At 46.6% G+C, this 25,109-nt stretch overlaps 1 protein-coding gene across 1 annotated transcript in view; it reads right to left on the bottom strand.

The window, feature by feature from the left end:
• The window catches only part of LOC141731341 (uncharacterized), a 412,011-nt gene that overhangs the window by 325,239 nt on the left and 61,663 nt on the right, over nt 1–25,109 (bottom strand). The window contains 1 exon segment of the mRNA XM_074555961.1: nt 2,559–3,121. Within this exon segment, the coding sequence (XP_074412062.1) occupies nt 2,559–3,121 (563 nt within the window).

Genomic DNA, 25,109 nt, shown 5'->3' with positions numbered 1-25,109 from the left:
AGTCCAGAGCAGGTTTGAACAGCTCCAAAGAAAAGGGAAAAAAACCCACAGTCCAGGGAACTTCTTTGTCTCCTTTGCCTCAGCTAGCTAAACTAACTAAAAGCAAAAGAGAGCTCTGTCCCGCTGTCTGTCCATCCACAGACAACACAGTCCAGAGCAGGAATGTGGAGAAGTGAGTGCAGTGTCTGAAAAAAACCTGCCTCTTCTTCTCTCCCCCTTCACTCTCTGGAACAAGTCTTAAAGGTGTACAACTTATTATTCAGCATAAACAGAATGAGACAATTGGGGATAAAAGCATCATTTAGTCAACCCACGACACCCACCCATTACTTACTTTTTTCTTACTTTCCCAAGCTTGCTGACAAACTTGCTGAGTCCTGATGACTCTTCTTCTTGTATCTCTTTCAAGGATATACCAACCCAATTTCTGAATATGTCCATTATTCATTGTTTGTGCATGTGTCCATTGTCCATTAGTACAAGCAGGCTGGATTGTGCTTTGGCTGAATATGGGCATTGTCTAACAAAAACTCCTCAATCTGCAAAAACTCTCAATATGTAACCATACTGAGATGACTGGAACCACACAGGAACAACCAGGACCATGCTGAGGAGAACTGGGACCACACTGCAGGTAACTGGCAGTGAGTGAGACCATGCTGGGAGGGACTGGGATCATATGGGGAGTGACTGGGACTATACCAGGGACAACTGAGTTCAATTGGGACCATACTGGGAGTGTCTGTAACCATAGGGGAGTGATGGAAGCACACTGGGAACAGCTGGGCCCATGCTAGGACCAACTGGGATGACTCTGAGAGGGACTGGAATGATGGAGGGATTGACTGGGAGCAACTGGAATGATGCTGAAAGCAACTGGGAAGAAGTGGGAGTGACTGAGAACAAGCTGGAAGCAACTGGGATAAACTAGGAGAGACAGGGAGACACTAGGATCATACTGGAGGCTACTGGGGTCATGCTGGCATTGACAGGGAGCAACTGGGATAACACTGGGGGCACTGAAATCGTACTGGGAGTGTCTGAGAGCAACTGGAATTAGACTGCAAGTGACTGGGATCATACTGGGAGTGGCTACAATCATACAGGGATCAGAGTGGGTGTGATTGGACCCTGACTGGGGGTTACTGGGAGTTACCAGGCCCATGCTGGGAGCCAACAGGGGACATAATTAGAGGAACTGGGAGCAACTGGGATAAAACAGGGGGCAAGTGAACCACCCTAAGGTAACTGGGAGTGCCTGGCAATGACTATGAGAATGTTCAGGGCAACTGGGATATACTGGGAGTGTCTGAGCCCATATGGGTGGTGACTGGGACCAGACTAGGAGCCACTGGGAATGTGCTGGGGGAACTGGAAACACGCTGGGGGCAAGTGGGAAGGACTAGGGACCTGGTGGGAGAGACTGGGATCATACTGGGAGTGCCTAGGACTATGCTAGGGACAACTGGGAGAACTGGGAACACACTAGATGAAATTGGGAAGAACTGGGACTGTGCTGGGATCAAATTGCATCATCATAGGGAATGACTGGGAGGGACTGGGCTCATACTGGGAGCAGCCACTGCTGGCCCTGGGACCCTCCAAAAACACCTCCTGGGGAACCCGGATGTCCCCCCGAGGGCCATCTGTGGCTCGGCTTTGGAGCCCTGCCAGCTCCAAACTTCCCCTGAAAAAAATCCCAAACCCAGGCACCCCCCAGCAGGTTTGGGCCGAGCTCCCCCTTCCCCGGGCACCTGCAGGATGGGGGGTGATGCTCCCAGGGCTGCGGCGACTCCAGGGTTCCCTCTCCCCTTCTCCAGCTGCTTCTGCTGCCGCTCAGCCTCTTCCTCCTCCTCCTCCCCTGTTCCCGAAGGTCGAACCGTGAGGGGAAAGGGGACAGGGAAAGGGCGGGAACCCTGAGGGAAAAGGGGCAGGCTCAGGCCAAGGGCGGCAACTGTGAGGGGGCGCTCTGCAAACAGAACTGCAACGGACTGAACATGAACGGGAGAGAAAGCAGTAAGTCTGAGAGTTTTATTTGCTATCAAATACATCCCACACACCCTGCCCCACACAATCCCCGTCCAATCGCTCCTACGCTCCCATCCCATCCTATCGCTCCCAAATTGGGATCCCATTTCTCCCATCTCCTTCCAACCCCATCTCACCCTGGTACCTGTGGAATGGAGTCAGTTTGGCATAGGATTGAGATTTTGAGGTGGGAACAAGCAATTTGAGGTAGGATTGAGCCCTTTTGTGTTAAGATTGACCTGTTTTCAGTATGATTTGAGTGGTTTTGAGGTGAAAGATTGATCCCTCTTCACTTTTGGACTGCAAAGAGATGGAAAAGACAAGAAAATTAAGGCCAAACCAAAAGAATAAGAAGCCAGGTGTGTTCCCAACATGGATCACAGGGAAAGTGGGTCACCAGGGCTGTGCCCCAAGTGCCTCCTCCAGTGGGGGATGGAGCTGGAGCAGAGCACGAAGCTCTTCCTGCACTCAGGGCACTAGCAGGGCTTCCCTTATCGGTGGCTGTATTGGTGTCGGGTCAAATTGAGAGCTCTGTGAGAAGCTCTTCCCACATTCTCTACACTTGTAGGGTCTCTCCCCTGTGTGGATGCGCCGGTGGGTGATGAGTTGGCAGTTGTACTTAAATCCCTTCCCACACTCAGGGCAGAAGAGGGCCCTCTCCTCTGCGTGACTCAGATTGTGCAGGAGGAGATGGGAGTTGAACCGAAATCTATTCCCACACTCGGAACACTCGTAAGGCCTCTCCCTAGTGTGGATCTTTTGGTGCCTGATCAGGGTGTCATGGTCCCTAAAGCTCTTCCCACATTCCCCATACTCGTAGGGTCGTTCCCCAGTGTGGATCCTCTGGTGCTTGATCAGGTCAGAGCTCCCGCTGAAGCTCTTCCCACACTCCCCACACTCATGGGGCTGTTCCCCAGTGTGGGTTCTCTGGTGGCTGATCAGGCTGGAGCTCTGCCTGAAGCTCTGTCCACACTCCCTACACTCGTAGGGCCTCTCCCCAGTGTGGGTCCTCTGGTGGCTGGTCAGGTGGGAGCTCCGGCTGAAGCTCATCCCACACTCCCCACACTCGAACGGCCGTTCCCCAGTGTGGGTCCTCTGGTGCTCAATGAGCTTATAGTTCCACCTGAAGCTCTTCCCACACTCCACACATGTGTGGGGCTTCTCCCCATCATGGAGCTGTTCATGGAGCACCAGCTCAGAGCTCTGGCTTGATCTCTGGCCGCCTTCCCAGCCCAGGCTGGCTCTTTCCTCCTCAGATCCCTGCCAGCTGCATTTGCAGCCCCTCCTCGTGCGGCATCTCCGGCGCTTTTCCTCCCCGTTGGCTTCCTGCGCCATGGAGCCGCTCAAAATGGCTTCTTCCACCAGGTTCTGCTGCGGGCATTTGTTCCCCCTGCTCTCCATGCTCAGCTCCTGCTCTCCTCCTCCCCCCCTCCTGGGGGAGGAAGGACAAGGACAGGATGGGATTTGCGTCTGTGCCACAGGCAAGGGCAAGGAGATTCCCCGCAGGGCTGAGCTGCAGCCAGGGCCATACTGGGCTGGGCTACGGAGCAGCACAGAGGGGAAAGGGGCACTGACTTCCTCCTCACCTGCTTCAGTGTCCCAGGGCATCTTCCTCACAGACTCCCAGGGGTTGGCAATGGGAAATCCTGGTTTGGGGAAAACAAGGGATGAGCATATTGAGTTTGAAGGTCCCTCTGCCCAAGTCCATCTCTACCAGTCACCGGCCATCTGTACTTCACGAAAACCTTCCAAACACCCAGATTCAGCCCTGGAAAAGCCTCCCAGGAGTTCCCTGTCCCTGGTCCCTCCCCTTGGGTGTTCAAGGGTTCCCCCCTGTCCCAGCTGCAGGGGGTCACACTTAGATTGGGGGTCCCCCTTCTCCTCGGTGCCCGCCCTGCCAAGGCTGCTGGCAGTCCCAGCGATCCCAAAAGCTCCCCCCTCTTCGCTCTCCCCATTTCGGGATGCCGGGGCTGTTTGGGCTCCCGGGCTCCCTTCTCCCCTCATTCTCTGCTCGGGGCTGCAGCGGCTCCAAGGAGTCCCCCCTGCCCCTCTCCAGGCTCTTGAGGCTCCCGCCCATGGCGGCGCTCCCCCCTCTCTGGGCTCCCCACTTTGGGCTCCTGCGGCACACAGGGCTCTGCTCCTCCAGGCTGCCTCTGCCGGCAGCCGCCACCGGCACCCCCTGATGTCCCCCCGAGGGGCCTTTTCCGCTCAGCCTTGGACTGCTTCATTCTCCAAACATCCCCCAAAAAACCCAACTGGGAGCAACTGGGAGTGTCTGGGAACATGCTGGAGGGAACTGGGCTATACTGGGACATACTGGGAGGGTGTAATGGGAGGGACTGGAACAAATGAGGGTGAAAGAGAGCAACTGGAACCATGTGGAGCACAACTGGCTCTTACTGGCAGGGACTGGGAGCACAGTGGGGCCATCTTTGGATCATACTGGAAGGGACTGGACTAATATAAGAAAACCCTCAAAAACTCCAGAGATACACCAAAAATCCCAGTGGAACTCACCAAAATTTTATAAAACTCCCAAAAATTTCAATAAATTCCCCCCCAAAACCCCCACAACCCCAACAAAACACCCCAAATCCAAAACCCCCCAAATCAACAAAACCCCCCAAAATCACATAAGCATCTCTAAACCCAATAATTCTCCCAAAAACCCCCAATAATTCCCCCCAAATTCCTAACAAAATCCCCCAAAGCCCAAAAAAGCCACCCTGAAATTCTCAAACAGCCTCGCAAAACCCCAAAATCCCCACAAATCCCCCCAGAACCTGCCAGACTCAGTGGGGCTGTCCTGGATCAGGGGGCACCGGCCGGTGGAACAGCAGCCACTTCAGGGGGCCCTCAGAGCTTTTTGGGGAGGGGGCACCATGGGAGACCCTCCAAAAACGGGGGGGGGGGGAGGAACCCCTGCTGTGCCCCCTCCCCCTGAAACCCCCAGACCTTGGTTCAGGGTGGGCCTGGGACCCCCCGGGACCCCCAATTCTCCCCCGAGACCTCTCCAGGAACCCCAAACCCCCCAGAGTCCCCCAGGGTTGGCCTAGAATCACCCTGGACCCCCAAACCCTCCCCAAGACCCCCAAAACTCCCCAGGACTCTCAGACCCCCCCATTTCCCTCCAAAATTCACCCCAGAGCTACCTGAAACCCCCCTGTGAAAAATGCATGTATTTTATGATTGGCTTTTTGCAAATATTAAAATGAATATTATATGTGTTGTGTAAGAAAGAAATGCTGTATTAATTCTCTTAAGTACTGTGTTAAATATAGTTTTAGGTTATAAAAATTGTTAAAACAGAAACTATGCTATGTAAGATGCTTTGTTTAACAGAAAGGGCTTGCAGCGAGATAGCAGCCACAGGACACCTAAATCTTTCAGAGAAAGGGAATTTATTGCCTTCTTATCAGAAGAAATGAACTTCTTCCCACCTTGGAGGCGCTGTTAGGATTAGAAGGAAGAAGCTGACACTGACCAGACAGAATCCTGTGTTTGAATGGAATTTATGCATCATGTATGAAGTGTATGAATATGCAACGGGCTATTGTTCTTAATGGTTAGTCCTTTGTTAGCAGGGGTCTTTTTTGGGCTCGTGATGCCCAGAAAAAGGTACCCGGACGTCCATAATTCTTTGTTTTTATTATCTCGTATTGTCCTAATTCAATTTGTCCAAATTGTTATTACTCTAATTGTGTTACTATTTTTATAACCATATTTTTTACTTTTAAATTTTGAAAACAACCGATTGGCGTTCTTCACAATTTGGTAGCAGAGGATGGTTGCTAACACCTCGCTGCCTGTGCTTTAGGAGAGTCAGAGTGGGGAAGGCACGCCCTGCCCTATTTGGCAGCCTCGCTTTGTTTCCCCTGAAGTGACCGACAGACGCAGGTTGCGATCTGTGGACAAAAGGAGGCAATATAACAGAGAGAAGGAAAAAAAAGGCTCCCTACAACTGCGGTAATTGGTCCCCTAAGTGTAGTAGTGCGCACGAAGAACCCGGGAAGGAAAAAGGATTGGTAAGTATTTCTCGGGCGGGGGGCAGGTACAGGGAGGGGATGAATGTGTGTGAATGAGAGGCAGGCTGGTTGTCCCAGACCTGCCAAGTGAGTGAGGAGTCTCGTTTTCCTCTTTTCGCGAGAAAAGCGGCCAGTAAAGAGACAAAGCGAGTGATAAGAGAGTGAAAGAACCCCCCGGGGTGACTGGGACTGGGTCTCAGGGAGGGGTTGGACCCCTCGGAGGTAGGCAGCAAGGTTTCCTCACCCAATCCACTAGGAAACGGGACAGGAGGGGCCCCTAAAACCTGCTGGGTTGAGGGATTTATATTCTAAGAGCATCCAAGAGCAGGGTTGAGCAGAATTCTGTCGGAGTGAGGATATGCCCAAGAACACTCAGGGTGGGACAACACAACTAGATTGAGGGATTAAAATTTTACCCAACAGCATCCAGGGTTGGACAACACAGCTAGACTGAGGGAAAAATTTTTGCCCAACAAGATCCAGGGTTGAACAACACAGCCAGATTGAGGGATAAAAAATGCCCAAGAACATCCAGGGTTGGACAACACAGCAAAACAAATTAAATGCCCAAGAGCATCTGTAGTTGTACCACACCGCTGGGTTGAGGGACAGAAAATGCCCAAGAGCATCTGGGGTTGAACAACACAGCTGAATTTAGGGAAAAATACCCAAGAGCATCTGGGGTTGGACAACATGGCAGGACTGAGGGAAAAATTGCCCCAGAGCATTTTGGCTTGGATAACACAGCTGGGTTGAGGGATATCCAATAGCACTGAGACTGGCCAGTAACACCTAAACTTGTAATAGGTGATGTGAAAGTAAAAGGTACCTTATTGTTGTTTTGTGGTGTGTGTGAGTGAGACCCACACAAAGTCAGCCTCAACTTCCCGGGCAGGTGGGAAGGGGGAGGCAGTGGAAAGAGGAGTGAGTGACCTGCACACCAGGCTGTAGCTCCCGGGTAGGTGGGGGCTTCTGGGCCGAAGAGGAGTGAGTGACCTGCGAACCAAGCTGGCGTTCCCTGGGTGTGTGAGGGGGCCGTAGCTGAAGAGTGTGAAGGACATGCAGACAGCCTCACAGGGGAACGGACGCCAGAGGCAGCAGAGTCAGGCCCTTCTCGGGGGCCTGGTGACACTGAGACCTGGAGGTCAACCCCAGAGCGAAAGAGGGGGCCACAAGGACCTGTGATTTTCTAGCAATAAGGATCCACTTTCTGTCTTGAGAGTGTGAAGGAATATGTGAAAGTGAATGAGAAATAAAAGTGAGTGAATGTAGATGAATGAAAGTATAGGTAATGTCGATTGTGCATTTTAAGCCTTACCATATCTCCTTGGAGGGAGGTGGATTGTATTGACAAGCAGTGTGAGAAAAAGGGGTTTTTTTGGGTGTAAGTAGTTGAAAGAAAAGTGGTATTTAAGTTGTTAGTAAAAAGTTGTCGTGGGGTGACAGCCTTCAGCCTTTATCCCCATATCGTGTGTTGTGTCTGGCAGCTGTGCCTTCCACCCCTCCCCCCCCGGCCGTCTTGCTGTGGCCGGATGGGGAAGAGGGGGGGGGGGTGTGGGGTGTGCCCAGGCACTTTTGCTTTGGGCTTTTGCTGCTTGGCTTGGCTAGCCGCTTGCTTGCTTGCTTGCTTGCTTGCTTGCTTTCTGCTTTTTTTTTTGCGCTGGTTTTTTTTCTTTTTTTCCCTTTTCTTTTGTTCTCTCTTTCTTACCCTCCCCTGAAGATACTGGACCGGCTCCGGATCTGGCCTGAGAGCTCCAGGACACCCGAAGCCTGCGACAGAAGCTCGGCGCCCTCACAACACAGTCTGGTCCCTTTTCTTTTCTTGTGTTGGGGAGTGTTCTTTTTGTTATTTGTAAATAAATAGGTTTTGTTTTCCACTTTGCTCCTCCGAGGAATTCCTTCCCGAACCTGGTGTTGGAGGAGGGGTGGTTGGAGGTTTGTTTTGTTTTGGGGGGGGCTCCCTTTTTGAGATTTCCCCCTAATTTGTCCTAAACTAGGACAGTATACTTTTTGGTGAGTTGGCCGGGAAAGTCGGAGGCCAAAAAGAGTGGAAAAAAAACCTATAACAATAATATTTTGGTTTTGGTTGTTTTGTGGGCATATTGGTGATTCATAATGTCATTTGGAGTGGAAGCTTGCCGGTTTTTCTGGTCCCTAGGGGCTTTTGAAGTTTTAATACCTTTGTGGTCCCTAGGGTTATTTCCTTACCCCAAAATAGCTCTGATGTTGTCCCTAATAAGTAGCTTTTGTAAGCGGGGGGCACTAACCAGAATAATCATTGTGCTGGCCTTATGTGTGATGATGTGTCGGATAACAATGCTGGACTTTATTTCAGGAATGTATGGATTGTTGTCATGGCTGTGTACTCAGTTTGTTTGGGGAGAAGAAGAGGAAGGGGCTTTTCAGCCTTTGTCTTCCTTCTTCTCCTACAAATTGTTGACATCTCTATTAGAAAATACTGACTTTCCCCTGAGTTTGAAAGAAACCATCTTTCTGGCATTTAATTTATTAAGCCTTGTCTATACTGTCTGGAGTGTATATAAAATGAAAGCTGAGATTTCTAGAGGGGTTAGAGAGACTCCTGATTCAGGAGTAAAACAAAGCAGGAAAAATCTTGACTGGAGTGGGAAATGGGAGGATATGGGCCAGACTTTAAAGGAATTTTCTGATCCTATAGACTGGGACTTTCCATCTGATCAAATTCAGAATCCAGTCGAGCTGGCAAAGTATTTGAGGGAGAAGTGCCATGGTAATACTAAGGAAGAAAGGATTACTGCAGTGAGCTGGGCCTTGGAGTTTGTTTACCGTACTCTGCTAGATACTGTGGAGCAGCAGATAGCAGAAAGGGAACAGGGAGATAAGTTAGTTACTATCCCAGTGACCCAGGCTGCAGCTAACATCCCAGGCTCCAGGCTAGCAGCTGAATCAGACAATAGGCCCCAAACCATGGCTGTTGCAGCTAATACAAGAGGTGGAAAGTGTAAAGGCAAGACCGATCGGAAGGTGGAGGATGATGACGATGATGCAGAAGAAGGACCCTCACCAAAATCAGAGGCCACATCAAGGGGCACAGAATCTGGAGCCAATATTGACTCCTTTTCTCTGAAGGACCTCAGAGGCCTAAGAAAGGATTACAGCCGACAACCTGACGAATCTATTATTAGTTGGTTAGTCCGCCTTTGGGATGCTGCAGGGGAGGTTACGATTTTGGATGGTACTGAAGTGAGGCATTTGGGATCCCTGTCACATGATCCTGCCATCGATCAAGGTGTGATGAGGGGGGCTAACCCTCACAGCCTCTGGGAACGGGTCCTAAGAAGCGTAGCAGAACGGTACCTGTGTACGGATGATCTCTATATGCAGCAGACACGGTGGAAGACCATAGAACAGGGGATCCAACGCCTGAGAGAGATGGCGGTCGCAGAGCTCATTTTCTCAGATGACACAACAACTAGGAATCCGGACCTGGTACCATGCACTCCGATAATGTGGAGGAAACTTGTGCGACTTGGGCCACCTGAATACGCTTCTGCCCTAGCAATAATGAAGCGAGATGATACATATGAGACTGTGCTCGATATGGCAAAGAAGCTTCGAGCGTACGCAGATGCTGTGCATGGCCCAACTCATGCCAGAATTGCAGCAGTGGAAACCCGACTGCAGAAACTAGAAGACAAAATAGAGGAGAATCATAAGAAACTCCGGGAAGAGATTAAGGAGGACCTTATTCAAATCTCAGCCGTACAAATTAGAAGCCCTGGTGTCCAACGCCGGCGCTCCTTTGATGGGGAGAGAAGGTACATCCCACGGGCTGAGTTATGGTTTTTCCTGCGTGAGTCTGGAGAAGACATGAGGAGATGGGATGGAAAACCCACCGCTGTTTTGGCACAACGGGTGCGTGATTTGAAGAAAAGAGAAAGTATAACCAAAAAGATAGCAGCTCCGGTCGCTCGTAGCCGAGATGTTAAGTATGACGATGACGATGACATGTCCGATCCCCTTGAAGGAACTTCCAAGGCATATGCCCAAGGAAAGAAGGACAATCTGGCTTAGAGGGGCCCTGCCTCCAGCCAGGAAGAGGCACGGGAGAACCGGGTTTTTTGGAAGGTGTGGATCAGATGGCCTGGCACATCAGAGCCACAAGACTATGAAGCATTGGTTGACACTGGATCACAATGTACCTTAATGCCATCGGAACACGTGGGGACAGAACCTGTTTCCATTGCTGGAGTGACGGGGGGATCACAACAGTTGACTTTGTTGGAAGCTGAGGTGAGCTTGACTGGGAAGGAGTGGCAGGAACATCCGATTGTGACTGGTCCAGAGGCTCCGTGTATTTTGGGCATAGACTTCCTCCGGAATGGCTACTACAAAGATCCTAAGGGATTCAGGTGGGCTTTTGGAATAGCTGCAGTGGAGATAGAGGGTATTAAACAATTGAATACCTTGTCTGGACTATCAGAGAACCCATCTGCAGTAGGACTCTTGAAGGTAGAGGAGCAGCGAGTGCCAATTGCCACCTCAACAGTGCATCGCAGGCAGTACCGGACGAATCGAGATGCCGTGATCCCCATCCACAAGATGATTCGAGAGCTGGAGAGCCAAGGGGTGGTCAGTAAAACCCACTCACCCTTTAACAGCCCTATCTGGCCCGTGCGAAAATCTGATGGAGAATGGAGATTGACTGTAGACTATCGTGCCTTGAATGAAGTGACTCCACCACTGAGTGCGGCTGTACCGGACATACTGGAACTGCAGTACGAGCTGGAGTCCAAGGCAGCAAAGTGGTACGCGACCATTGATATAGCTAACGCGTTTTTCTCCATCCCTCTGGCAGCAGAATGCAGGCCTCAGTTTGCTTTTACATGGAGGGGAGTGCAGTATACCTGGAACCGATTGCCCCAGGGGTGGAAACACAGTCCTACCATCTGTCATGGACTGATCCAGGCTGCACTAGAAGAGGGTGAGGCTCCAGAACATTTACAATATATTGATGATATCATTGTTTGGGGGAACACGGCAATAGAAGTGTTCGAAAAAGGAGAGAAGATAATTCATATTCTCCTGGACGCCGGATTTGCCATTAAGAAGAGCAAAGTCAAGGGACCTGCCCGAGAAATTCAGTTCTTGGGGGTGAAGTGGCAAGATGGACGGCGTCAGATTCCTGCGGATGTTATTAACAAAATCACTGCTATGTCCCCACCAACTGATAAGAAGGAGACACAAGCTTTCTTAGGTGCTATAGGTTTCTGGAGGATGCACATCCCTGAGTATAGTCAGATTGTGAGACCCCTTTATTTGGTTACCCGCAAGAAGAATGACTTCCATTGGGGCCCTGAGCAGCAGCAAGCTTTCGTCCAGATCAAGCAGGAGATCGCTCATGCTGTAGCCCTTGGTCCAGTCAGGACAGGACCAGATGTGAAGAACGTGCTCTACTCTGCAGCCGGGAGCCATGGTCTGTCCTGGAGCCTTTGGCAAAAGCTACCTGGCGAGACCCGAGGCCGACCATTGGGATTTTGGAGTAGGAGCTACAGGGGGTCTGAAGATAACTATACTCCAACAGAAAAGGAAATCTTGGCCGCCTATGAAGGAGTCCAAGCTGCCTCGGAGGTGATTGGTACAGAGGCACAACTCCTTCTCGCACCCCGACTACCGGTGCTGGGATGGATGTTCAGAGGAAAGGTTCCCTCTACCCACCATGCCACCAGTGCTACTTGGAGTAAGTGGATTGCCCTCATTACGCAGCGCGCTCGAATTGGGAAGTTAAATCGCCCTGGGATTCTAGAAATAATTACAAATTGGCCCGAAGGTGAAAGCTTTAGTGTCGCAGATGAGGAGCCAGAGCCAGTGACCCGGGTTGAGGAAGCTCCGCCATACAATCAGTTGCCAGAAGAAGAAACACGTTACGCCCTATTCACTGATGGTTCTTGTCGTGTCATAGGGATGAAACGGAGGTGGAAAGCAGCTGTATGGAGTCCCACTCGATGGGTTGCAGAGGCTACTGAAGGAGAGGGTGAATCTAGTCAATTTGCTGAAATCAAAGCTATTCAACTGGCCTTAGGTATTGCAGAGAGAGAGAAGTGGCCAAGGCTCTATTTGTATACCGATTCTTGGATGGCAGCCAACGCTCTATGGGGATGGCTGAAGAGATGGAAGGAGGCCAGCTGGCAGCGCAGAGGAAAACCAATTTGGGCTGCGGAAGAGTGGAAGGATATCGCTACCCGGTTAGAGAAGTTACCTGTGAAGGTTCGCCATGTAGATGCCCATGTCCCCAGAAGTAGAGCTAATGAAGAGCAGCAAAACAACCAGCAAGTACATCAGGCTGCAAAGATAGGGGAGTTGAAGATAGATCTCGACTGGGAGCATAAGGGAGAGTTATTCTTAGCACGATGGGCCCACGATGCCTCAGGCCACCAGGGTAGAGATGCCACCTATAAGTGGGCACGAGACCGAGGGGTGGATCTAACCATGGACAGTATCTCTCAGGTTATTTGTGACTGTGAGACGTGCGCTGCCATTAAGCAGGCCAAGCGACTGAAGCCCCTCTGGTATGGGGGGCGGTGGTCTAAGTACAAATACGGGGAGGCCTGGCAGATTGATTACATCACACTGCCTCAAACCCGCCAGGGCAAGCGCTATGTACTAACCATGGTAGAAGCCACCACAGGATGGTTGGAAACCTATCCTGTGTCCCATGCTACTGCCCGTAACACTATCTTGGGCCTTGAGAAGCAGGTCCTTTGGAGGCACGGTACTCCCGAGAGAATTGAGTCGGATAATGGAACTCATTTTAAAAACAATCTTATTAATACTTGGGCTAGGGAACATGGCATCGAGTGGGTATACCATATCCCCTATCATGCACCAGCTGCAGGGAAGGTGGAAAGGTACAATGGATTGTTAAAAACCACCTTAAAAGCATTGGGTGGGGGGTCTTTAAGAAACTGGGAGCAACATCTGGCAAAGGCTACCTGGTTAGTTAACACTCGAGGTTCCACCAACCGAGCGGGTCCTGCTCAGTCTGAGCTCCTTAATATAGTAGATGGGGATAAAGCCCCAGTGGCCCATGTCAGAGGTTTGTTGGGAAAGACAGTATGGATCAACCCTGCCTCGAGTACAGACAAACCCATCCGTGGGATTGTCTTTGCTCAAGGACCAGGTAATACATGGTGGATAATGCAGAAAGATGGAACAACACGGTGTGTACCTCAGGGAGACCTGATTGTGGGATGAGACTCATATATGAATGTCATTGTTTGTTGAATGTGAGACAGAAGGAAACTGTAAGTGTCAAAGGTCTGAGCAAGTAAGATGAGAGAAATGCGTAAGTGTCAAAGGTGTGAGTAAGTGAAATGAAAGCTTTTTACTGTATGTTCACGATATGGGATAAGGGGTGGAGTGTCGTGGGGTGACAGCCTTCAGCCTTTATCCCCATATCGTGTGTTGTGTCTGGCAGCTGTGCCTTCCACCCTCCCCCCCCCGGCCGTCTTGCTGTGGCCGGATGGGGAAGAGGGGGGGGGGGTGTGGGGTGTGCCCAGGCACTTTTGCTTTGGGCTTTTGCTGCTTGGCTTGGCTAGCCGCTTGCTTGCTTGCTTGCTTGCTTGCTTGCTTTCTGCTTTTTTTTTGCGCTGTTTTTTTTTCTTTTTTTCCCTTTTCTTTTGTTCTCTCTTTCTTACCCTCCCCTGAAGATACTGGACCGGCTCCGGATCTGGCCTGAGAGCTCCAGGACACCCGAAGCCTGCGACAGAAGCTCGGCGCCCTCACAACACAGTCTGGTCCCTTTTCTTTTCTTGTGTTGGGGAGTGTTCTTTTTGTTATTTGTAAATAAATAGGTTTTGTTTTCCACTTTGCTCCTCCGAGGAATTCCTTCCCGAACCTGGTGTTGGAGGAGGGGTGGTTGGAGGTTTGTTTTGTTTTGGGGGGGGCTCCCTTTTTGAGATTTCCCCCTAATTTGTCCTAAACTAGGACAAAAGTGAAAAACGGAAGCAGGGGACGAATAGATAGAAAATTGAAAAATGAGACGGAAATACAGTAAGGTGGATACAGGAAAAGAAAAGCAGAAAAAATTACCAACAGAAATACCCCAAGACAGCCCTTTGGGAGTTATGTTAACAAACAGAAATACAACTCCTTGCAAAATACAGGGTATGCAGAAGTTGATGAGAAAAAACATGCAAACTTGTGAATTATATACTTAAAAAGAGCATTAGAAAATTTAACACAAAAGAAAGGAGTTATATATTGATTCAAGGGATGCCTTTAGAGTAGCACATGCCTCAAGAAAAATTTAAAAAGGGAGATTACTTAATTAAAGATGAAAAAGATTAGTACATGAGAAACTTATTTTCGAGGTTTTAGAGTCATTAAAATTACCTAAGAGAGATAGCAATAGTACATATTAAAGGACACAAAAAGGTAAAGACCCAGAAATAAGAAGAAATAATTGGCAGATCAAGAAGCTAAAGATGCAGCAGAAAATAGAGCTGAAAGAGCTAATATTAACTCCAAATGAAGAAAAATTGGAAATTCCAAAGTTTAGAGAAGCAAAAAAAAAAAAATTAAAAAATTAAAATTAAAACAAGATAGGTGGCGAACAAGATAAATCGGGGAAATAGAAACATCTTGATGGAAGACAATTAGATAATAAAACACTTACTAGGGAATAGCAGAGGACATGTATCAAAAAGCCCGGTGGGATACTCAGGCTTTGTGTGATCATTTTTTTAAGGCACTATGGGTGCACTGAGACTTTTAGAGTAGAAAAACAAGTACCTGAAATATGTATAATTTGCCAAAAGATAAATAAAAGGGTGATGAGAAAAACAATATGAGAAGGTCGTGAGTTAGCTCGTCGACCATTTCAAAGTATCCAAGCAGAAGTTTAGATTTGTTAAGCTCTGGATTTATTTGTAAAAACCGTTTAATCCAGAAGAAAAATAGTATACCACATGCTGGGGAGGGGGGAGGCTGTAGGAAAATAACATTTTTGAAAGGCAATAAAAGCAAAACGGGGAAAGTACAAAGCTGAGAACAAAATTACCTCATCCATTGCCGTTCGTTCCCCCACTCGTTCGCAGCTGCACCCCGCCAGCCCCTGCGCCGGCTCCGGCACAGTCCATCTGTCCCAGTCCGTGTGTCCCAGTTCCGGCCGCCTGGCCCGCGGCCGCTCCGCAGTTCGTGCAGGGGGTGGGGATCTGTCCTGCCGTGTGCACCGTGGTTACCGCGCTCACCGCACCGAAGGAGGGTCCCGTCTGTCCCATCCCCGGCTGCCCTGACTCTGTCGGCTCCCGCCGCTGCAGCCGCGGTCAGTCGGCTGCTCTGCCTCTGCCCGACCAGCCACCGTGAGCCATGCGGGAGCTATCCACGCTCCAGCTCGGTCTGCACCGGAACAGCCCCTCGGGCGATCCCGGCTGCACACCCCGCCTTTGGAGCACCGAGACTCTGAGTCACGCCGAGTCTCCCTGTCCTGCCCCGAGCTCCGTTCCCTTGGTAACCACAGCTCCGGCTGCTCAGAGAAACTCTAAAGGAATCACCTTATCGAAACACTAAAAGTTCAGTTAGAAGAAAGCCCTCTCCTGATTCTTCCTAAATATACAGGAGAAAGGCTATAGAAGATAAAAATACAGAAAGAATGGGATAAAGGGATTGGTCTATTTCCATTAAGAGAGGTTCTCATAGGAGGGGACGGATCAGAGTTTGTAAATGCTCCTTTGACTTCGTCTGAAGTCTGAAATTTTAAGAAATAAATAAAAGAGATATTTGGAGAATCCCATAGACATAGCTGAACAATTAGACCAATTTTTAGGTCCAAACATTTATACTTGAGAAGAGATGTGGTTGGTAATTAAAATAATATTTTTCTCAAGAAAAATGCAATTAATCAGAGCAACTGAAATAAAAGCTTAAGAAAAAGATAATCCGCAAGGACCCCCAGAGAAGACAAAATGCCAACTGTGCCTCCTGAGTGGGGTTAAAATAATGAGGAGGGTAGTAAATACATGAATAGTTATCGTAATTACATAACCAAGAGCATGAATGGGACAGCATATCAAAGGCGAAATGTGAAAACAAAAGGTTTTTGAGGGACAGCTTTTAGAGGGGAAAGAAGAAACTCCAACTAAATAGATAAACAAACTGGAGAGAAAAAGGGAAATGGTCCTAAGTAAGCAGAAGATCTGAAAATCTTTAAAGAAATGGGCACATAAAAAAAAAAAAGTCATAGGCTCTAATTTTTTGGGGGGGACAAATACCATCTGGAGCCTGTGATAACTTTAAAAGTGGGTCCCCGAGAAGAAGAATTAGAATTTGTAATAGACACAGGGGGAGAGAGAACCTGCCTGTTAAACGTTCCAAAAGGTTATAGTGTGAGCAAATATATAGTGAAAGTAACAGGGGCAAAAAGAGAAAGTTTTACATTTCTAGTCATTAAAGATGTGGTAATTGAGGGAAGAAACTAAAATTTAGATGGGAGATGTGTTATTGGTCCCAGGGGCAGGTAGCAATTTATTGGGAAGAGTCTTACAAGTGCAATTAAGAATAAGAGATATCAGAAAATAGGAAAATGATAGCTAGAGTTTTGAAATTACGCCAAGAGGATGAAGGAAAAAAAATCAACAAAAAAGTTTAGGCTGGAGAAGGAAATAGGGGAGGATTAAATATCGACCCCATAAAGGTTACAGTTGAGAGAGAAGAAAGAGAGAAGTTGAAGTAGAGAGGTAGTTAGGAAAATCTGAGATGTTAGAATGTGAAGTGATGACATCTTGGTGCTAGAAGAGAGCAGAAGTGTGAATGAAGGTTTTTTGCATGAAAGGCAGGGAAGTGTCTTAACACATGGTTGTTAAGAGGTTATTCAATGCCACACTGGGGTCCAGAAAGGCCTTAGCAGAACAGGCCCTGCTTGAAGGGAAAAGAGGGTAGGTTGACGAGAAAGAAAAAGAATGTCAGGAGCACCTGGGCACACCAAGTTTGGGGTTGTCAAGGTTGGGAGGTGTCTGAGCGCTCCCTACGAGCGACGGGGTCTCGGGGGCTGCGGCAGGGACCGATCCATGGAGGTGCCCCGGGCGGTGCTGCAGCAGAGGACACAGGTTTGCGGCCAGGAGCGGGCTGGCTCCGGGGCGGAACTGCCGGGGGGGCTCCCAGACTGTCGGGGTCCCGAGCCCAGGATGGCAGCGTGGGCCCCGTAAGGGGGCCGAAAGAGAGAGAGAGAGAGATAGAGGGCAAAAGAGACCCAAGGCAATCCCCAGGGTCCCCATGCCCGGGGCTGCTCTCCCCTGCTCCGGCCCTGCAGCCAAGGGGCAGCACCGGGGGAAGGGCAAAGAACAGCACTGATAGCAAGGCCGTGAAGAGATGGGGAGGGGGGACTAGCACTAAAAGATAAAAATCAAAGCAAAGATTGATCACTCTCCAAACCTCACAAAGCGGTTTGTTTTTCTTAAGCAAGAAGTTTTTTGGTTTTTTTCTTTTGTGTGTTTTGTTTGCTGTTAACGAGAAGGTTTTTTTTTCCTGAAGAAGAAGAGGCTGCTGTAGAGAAAGCTTTTAGCTAAACCCAGAAAGTTTGGAAGAAAAGCAAATGGTAAAAGTTAATGCAGTATTATCTTTCTTTTATTACTATGCTATTAAGAAGTCCTTTCCAGGTACTACTGAAGAAACAATCAGAATCACGGAAAGAGGGTGGATTTATGCCAGCAGAATCAAAGGATTTGTGAAGAAACCTGAGGAATGGACTATCACATTTAAACCGACTGATACCGAACTGACTTTCCAATGGGGACTGAGTGGTAATTGTTTAGAAAAACTCAAATGATCTAAGAAATGTACAAAGAATAACACTGAATTAAGAAATAAGATAACACTTATATCACTGGTTTTGAGCACTGCCTGAATAAAACATCTCCTTTGGGGAGGAATACTTCAGATAGAAGGATCAAGACTGGTTTTGTATTCTGACCTTAGCCTGGGAATCGTACAGGGGAGAAGGGGAATTACCATTTCCATCAGTAAACTTTATTTGGTTCATTCCAATACTGGATATGCTAGCTGGATTATAAGTGCTGGAATTGTGAGAGTAATGAGTATTGTGGTTCACAAAATTTATGCTCTTATTGCCAAAAGTGTTAAAGTAATAACTTGTTTTTGTGGATGGGAATCATTAGTGCTTGTTGAATGAAAGATACCTGAGGAACAGTAGGAGACCACAGTTAAAGGGTGTCAAAAACAATTTGCCTGGAAATTAGTTAGGAGAAAGTGACAAGGAAATAGAGGGCAAGACCAGATTGGCCTCTATATTTTGCCACCAAGAAGATCAAATACACCTGCTGTGGGTTGCAGCCTCACAGGCATGGGAGGTGGGAGTATAAGCCGTACTGGATCTCTGTTATTCCTGTTTCTGGCACTCATTTGTTGTCTTTTCCTTTTCGGGATACCAGCAAGATTGTGTCAAAAATGCTACAGAAAGTATCACATGGAAAGAAACCAAAGTTCCTCTTTTATTACACACACCCATGTCAACAGCCACTGTTATAACCCATCCAAATTAAGAACCTGTAGGCAAAAGGGAGTAAATTATTGGACTACAAGAAACTTAGGAAAAAGTGGTAATAGATTTGGAATTGAATGTCCAAAAGTAGAGAGATGGATTTGTTTTAAATTTAATCTTGAAGATACGGTTCAAGATTTAGTAAAAAAACAAATAATAAACGAAAAGGTAAAACCAGCACAGCAATCTAACTCTATATTGACTCCAAATCATCTGTTGAATCGTATTACAAGACGCCAAGCAGTTACAGAAATGGTAGCAAATAAGGCTGCCCAAGCATTAGAGTTAATATCAAGTCAGCTAAGTCAAACAAAAACTGTAGGGTATCAGAATAGGTTGGCTTTGGACTATTTATTTGGCCGAAGAAGGAGGTGTTTGTGGAAAGTTCAATATATCAGATTGTTGAAAATTGATGACCACGGAAAAATCATTCTAGAAAAAGCAAAGGAAATCAAAGAAGAAAAATATATATATACATAAAATAACCCAGGTACCAGTCCAAAAATGAGAAAACAATGTTAAAACCTAGCTGGTGAGGTAATGTATTAGAAGAAATGAAGATCTTTCATTTTATGTGTTACAACTGTTTACATATATATTTTTTCCTTTTGTAATCCCCTGTTTTATTTTGCCAGCATAGTCCAGAAGATGCAAGTAGATAAGAAATATTGCTCAAGCCAAATGATTTACAAAGAATAAGAGTGGGGATTGTGAAAAATGCCTGTATTTTACGATTGGCTTTTTGCAAATATTAAAATGAATATTATATGTGTTGTGTTAGAAAGTAATGCTGTATTAATTTTCTTAAGTACTGTGTTGCTGTGGTGTGTTCTTAAGTTTGTTAGTTTGCTCCCCCCATTTTCTGTATTAAATTTCCCAGGACCCTGTCAGTTAGGTTGCTATGGAAATGAAACTGCTCCTCCCCTGGTTTCTCTTATAAAGTGAAAGTGCCTCCTCCTTGAGCTCAGTCAATCACCCCTTTTCTCCTCCCAGGTTTCGAGAATTTTCTTTTCTCTGGGAGGTATGGTTAGCTGTAGCCCCGGAGCCCCTCCTATGATTTATAACAGTTGGTTACTTTAGTATATCAGTTATGTTTCGTACCTCCAAATATGTATTTCTATTGGATAGCCGGGTTTCCCTGCCTTCTTCCCCCCTTTTCCCTTAAAACCCTCTCCTGCCCCTTGTTCGGGGCCATTTGCTGGGTGTTTCCCCTCCTTGTTAGTTCTTCTGTAATAAACCGACAGTTTACCCCCAGCAAGTGGTCGCCTCCTAATTCGTCTCTCACCGCGCTGCTCCGAGCTATCCCCCAGCTCAGCCCGAGGCCAAGATGCCGAGGGGGGCTGCTTTCTGATGGGCAGGGGCCCTGGCCTTCGCCCCTCACCAGATAGCCAGATTCCAGGGCTGTGGACGCCCCCGCTGTATTTAACTGTGTTAAATATAGTTTTAGGTTATAAAAAATGTTAAAACAGAAACGATGCTATGTAAGATGCTTTGTTTAACAGAAAGGGCTTGCAGCGAGATAGCAGCCACAGGACACCTAAATCTTTCAGAGAAAGGGAATTTATTGCCTTCTTATCAGAAGAAATTAATTTCTTCCCACCTTGGAGGCGCTGTTAGGATTAGAAGGAAGAAGTTGACAATGACCAGACAGAATCCTGTGTTTGAATGGAATTTATGCATCATGTATGAAGTGTATGAATATGCAACGGGCTACGGTTCCTAATGGTTAATCCTTTCTTAGCAGGGGTCCTTTTTCGGGCTCATCATGCCCAGAAAAGGTACCCAGACGTCTGTAATTCTTTGTTTTTATTATCTCATATTGTCTTAATTCAATTTGTTCAAATTGTTATTGCTCTAATTGTGTTACTATTTTTATAACCATCGTATTACTACTAAACTTTTAAATTTTTAAAAACAAGTGATTGGCGTTTTTCACACACACATAACTATAAATCTACAAAACTTCTCTTAACATATATTTAATATTCACTCTTTAATTGTGAGAGACAACCATCCATCTCATTATTCATCTACAGCATCATTTTCTAATGTTGTTGACTTTCTCAGCTTCTTTGTCAGTTAATCACAGTTAATACTTGTGATTTTATAACAGAATGTTCTTGTATGGGATTTTGCAAGATTCTGTCATCAGATTTCTGTTTTGTTCTTGGATTTCTTAGTGCTGGGTCAGAACTGAATGCAGCATTTTGGGAGGGAAGCTTTCAGCTTCACTGGGGCCAGGACCCATGGGGCTCTGAGGGGTTCCTGGTGTGAGAATCCCCAGTCACTTGTGTTAAAATTTTAAAAGTTCAATAGTAAAAAAATGGTTATAAAATAGTAATAAAAATTAGAGCAATAAGAATTTGGACAGAGTTAAGACAATAAAGACAATAAAAAGCAAAGAATTACTGACATTTGGATGCTTTCCTCTTGAAAGCATGGCATGCTAACAAAGCATTAACCCTTAAAAGCAACAGCCTGTTGCATATTAAAATATCTCATACATGATGCAAACATTCCTTTCAAACTAAGGATTTTTCTGTTTATTGTCAACTTCTCCCCCTTCATTTGTAAATCACGGTTTGGCTCCACGGAGTCTGAAAGGAGGTAGAAAAGCCTGGTTCTTCCTGATAAGGAGGCAATAATTCTTCTCTCTGGGATTTTGGGTGTCTTGTTGCTGTTATTTCTGTGCAAAGAATTTCTTTATTATCTTATCCATTCTTTGAGCCAGTTAAAAGTATCTTACATGGCATGGTTTCTATTTTAATATTATGTTGTAGCCTAAAACTATATTTACCACACTACTTAAAAAATACAGTACTACTAATTAATACAATATAACATGTATATTATTCCTTCTAAAAAAGTGAACAGCCAATCATGTAATATGTATTTTTCAGGCACGGAGCTATTCTTGTTGCTATTACTTTTAATATTTTTTTTTAAATTAAAATAATTTATTTTTAAATAATTAGCAGCAACCCTTCCATGCCTGTTCACAGCCAGGTCCAGGGTGAAAGGAGGTGGAAGTTGGTGCAAAGCATCTGTAACAGGATCCAGTGGACAAGTCTCACATCACAGACAGTGAGGTAGGGCCCAGGTGGCCACTGAGACAAAGGGCTGGGGCTGAAGGGGATGGGCAGAGTTGTCCATCCCATGTTGAGGAGCTGTTTTTCCACTGGGCATGGTCTCCTTAGCATACCCTGGATCAGTGCCAGTTGCACAGTGCTGTTATCACCTCTTCAGAGTGGGCTCTGCAGCCTTCATCTCCAGCCCTCAACCCTCTCTAATGAGCTGTACAACGGCTGAAGACTTGACAAAGGGGAAGGTTGTAAGAGCCTAAATGAGAGATGTGGGACTCCAGGTGGCTCTCCAAAATGCAGTTTATTGTATACAAACTGCAGTTTATTCCATCCCAGAGGTTCCAGCAGTCCAAGGTCGTGGGTGACAGAGCCTGTGCCTACAGCTGTCAGCTCCAGCTGCACACAAGACTGGACACCCTTTAATTTTGGTTACAATGTATTATATACTTTTCTTTGCTGAGCATAAAGATTTCTTTCACTAACTGGAGAGCTTAATTGGATAATCCTTAAATGATGAAATACATAACAGACTGAAAGAGCGCTATGAAGCCAAGTGTCATTATTTTATCCTGTGATATGGTGTGAGTATTGAAATTTCAGATTTTAGGGTGCAGGTAAAATTACAGGACTCTCCCAGGGAGCCTGTATTCCTTTATTTGCAGTATATGAATAATTTAATACTGCACAACCAATCTATACCTTAACTTTTACCTATAGCCTAACTACTATGTCGTATCATATGATATTATAACTACTATATCAATAATATCATATCATATCATACCATATCATATATCATATCATAATGATACCTATATCATGACTATTATAATTACCATATTCATGGTACTATTCTCCAGTCACTAAAAGTTAGTACTTTACAGGTAAAGCTAGAAGTTGTTTTTCAGTTTCCTTGCAATGGAAAATTCTGAGACCTTTTTTCTACTTGCCTCATGTCTTGTTTGCCTGTGGTATCCTTCTGCTCGGTAAAAACATCTTCTTGTTTGAGGTGGGTTTATCCTTTGCTCTAAGCCATAAGAACCCCTTCTAACTAACACACCCTTTGCCTCCTTGGTTATCCAGTGAGACTGGCTCAGCAATTCTTTTCTTCTCTATCAAAACTTGCTTCCATCTCTATTCCATTCTCAGGTTCTACATTCAGAGATCTTTCTGCCAAGCACACATATCATTGTCAAACTTTCATCCTTCCCAAGAGGGAGCCTGTGGTGTTGTGAGGTTTCCAGGACGAGGTGAGAGAGAAGAATTTCACTCCATGTTCTCAGAAGGCTGATTATATTATATTATATTATATTATATTATATTATATTATATTACATTACATTACATTACATTACATTACATTACATTACATTACATTACATTACATTATACTAAAACTATGCTAAAGAAAAAGGAAGGCTAAATCAGAAGGCTAGAAAGGAATGAATAATAAAAACCCGTGACTCCACAGAGAGTCCAACACAGCTGGCTGTGATTGGTCATTAAGAAAACACAATTCACATGGAACCAATGGAAGACTCATCTACCACATTCCAAAGCAGCAGAACACAAGGAGAAGCAGTGAGATAATTATTATTTACATTTTTCTCTGAGGCTTCTCAACTTCCCAGGAGAAGAAATCCTGGCTGTGAAAAATGCATGTATTTTATGATTGGCTTTTCGCAAATATTCAAATGAGTATTATATGTGTTGTGTTAGAAAGTAATGCTCTATTAATTACCTTTAGTAGTGTGTTAAATATAGTTTTAGGTTATAAAAATTGTTAAAATAGAAACTATGCTATGTAGGATTCTTTTTCTTAGAAAGGACTCACAGCAAGACAGCAGCCACAGGACACCCTAAATCTTTCAGAGAAAAAGAATTTATTGCCTGCTTATCAGAAGAAACTAACTTCTTCCCACCTCTAAGGCGCTGTTAGGATTCAGAGGAAGATGTTGGGGATGGCCAGACAAAATCCTGTGTTTGAATGGAATTTACGCCTCATGTATGAAGTGTATGAATATGCAACAGGTCATTGCTTTTAAGGTTAATCCTTTCTTAACGTGTGTTTTTTTGGGCTTGTGCGGCCCAGAAAAAGGTACCCGGACGTCTGTAACTCTTTGTCTCTATTGTCTCATATTGTACTAAGTCAAATTGTCCAAATTATTATTACCCGAATTGTATTACTATTTTTAAAAGCATTATATTACTATGCAACTTTTAAAATTTTAAAAACAATTGATTGGCGTTTTTCACATTGGTAAAGGGATTTTTCAGAAAACATCGCAGTGACAGTGTCCCAGCTGCAGGATCTGCTTCCCATCAGCCCTGAGCCCAGCCTGGTGCTGAACAAAGGGGCTGGACTAGGGTCATCCCCTGATGGGGGCTGTGCACACCCTCTGCTGAAATAAACAGGGCCAGGAGACTTCTTCTCCTTTTTAATGCCTTTATTAAAAGTGATCAGCTCAGGACTGGGCAGCTCGGCGCGGATGCAGTCCCATCGCCTCTCCCAGGGTGATTCAGATGAGGAGAGCTGGGGAATCACGTGCTCGTGGGAGCCTTTAGGGCGTGGTGTTCCCGCCCGATGTTAATTTGGACCGAGTCTCGCTTCCTCCCAGACCTGGCCCGGGGGCTCTTGAGCACAGGGTGAGGATCAACGAAGGTTTCCAGCGTCTCTGCAGGCTCAGCACTTGGCTCCTCACATCCAGACATCACTCCAGTCTCTCAACTCTTATTTGGCTTGTTGTTTTTGGGGTTTTCTCCGTGCGTTTGGAGTAGGGGGTCCCACACAGCATGCTGGTCCTGGAGTCACTTTGCATAACCCCCCCCCACCCTCTCAGGTGTCTGCGCTGTTCTGGGAAAAGTACAACTTAGCCTCGGGCAAGGCTCTGCCAATACAAAAGGAGCGATTAGCCACAACGACGCGTGATTAGAAAAACAAAACACGCAGAACTTGGTAGCGACACTGATCTGGCTGCCTTTTTGTAACTTTTTCTCACAAAAAAAATTAACAGAATTTTTGTTCATAACATCTGCCCCCTCCCCAAATTCCCTCTGGGGAGCAGGAGCTGCGGCAAGAGAGCCCTGTGAGGAGGGCCAAGGGGGTGACACCAGCATGAGGGGACACACACAGCCCCTGGGGACCCCTCCTCACCTTCTCCTGGAGCACCAGGAGGATGAATCCCAACATGGAGCCACAGGGCCCTGGCAGCATCTTGGGGGGTGGGATCTGGTGGCTGCTTTGGGAGGTCAGATCTGCCCTAAAACCCCTCCCAGACCCCCAAACCACCCCACAGCTCCTGGCCAGGACTCCCCCAAAGCACTCTGTCTGTGGTGGTGTTTGAGGGTCCACAGTGTTATGAACAAAAATTCGGTTAATATTTTTTTGTGAGAAAAAGTTACAAAAAGGCAGCCAGATCTCTGTCCCTGCCAAGGTTC

Source organism: Zonotrichia albicollis, chromosome 20 (genome assembly GCF_047830755.1).
Source record: "Zonotrichia albicollis isolate bZonAlb1 chromosome 20, bZonAlb1.hap1, whole genome shotgun sequence".
In the NCBI taxonomy this organism is placed as follows: Eukaryota; Metazoa; Chordata; class Aves; order Passeriformes; family Passerellidae; genus Zonotrichia; species Zonotrichia albicollis.
This window is presented reverse-complemented; position numbering and strand designations above follow the sequence as displayed.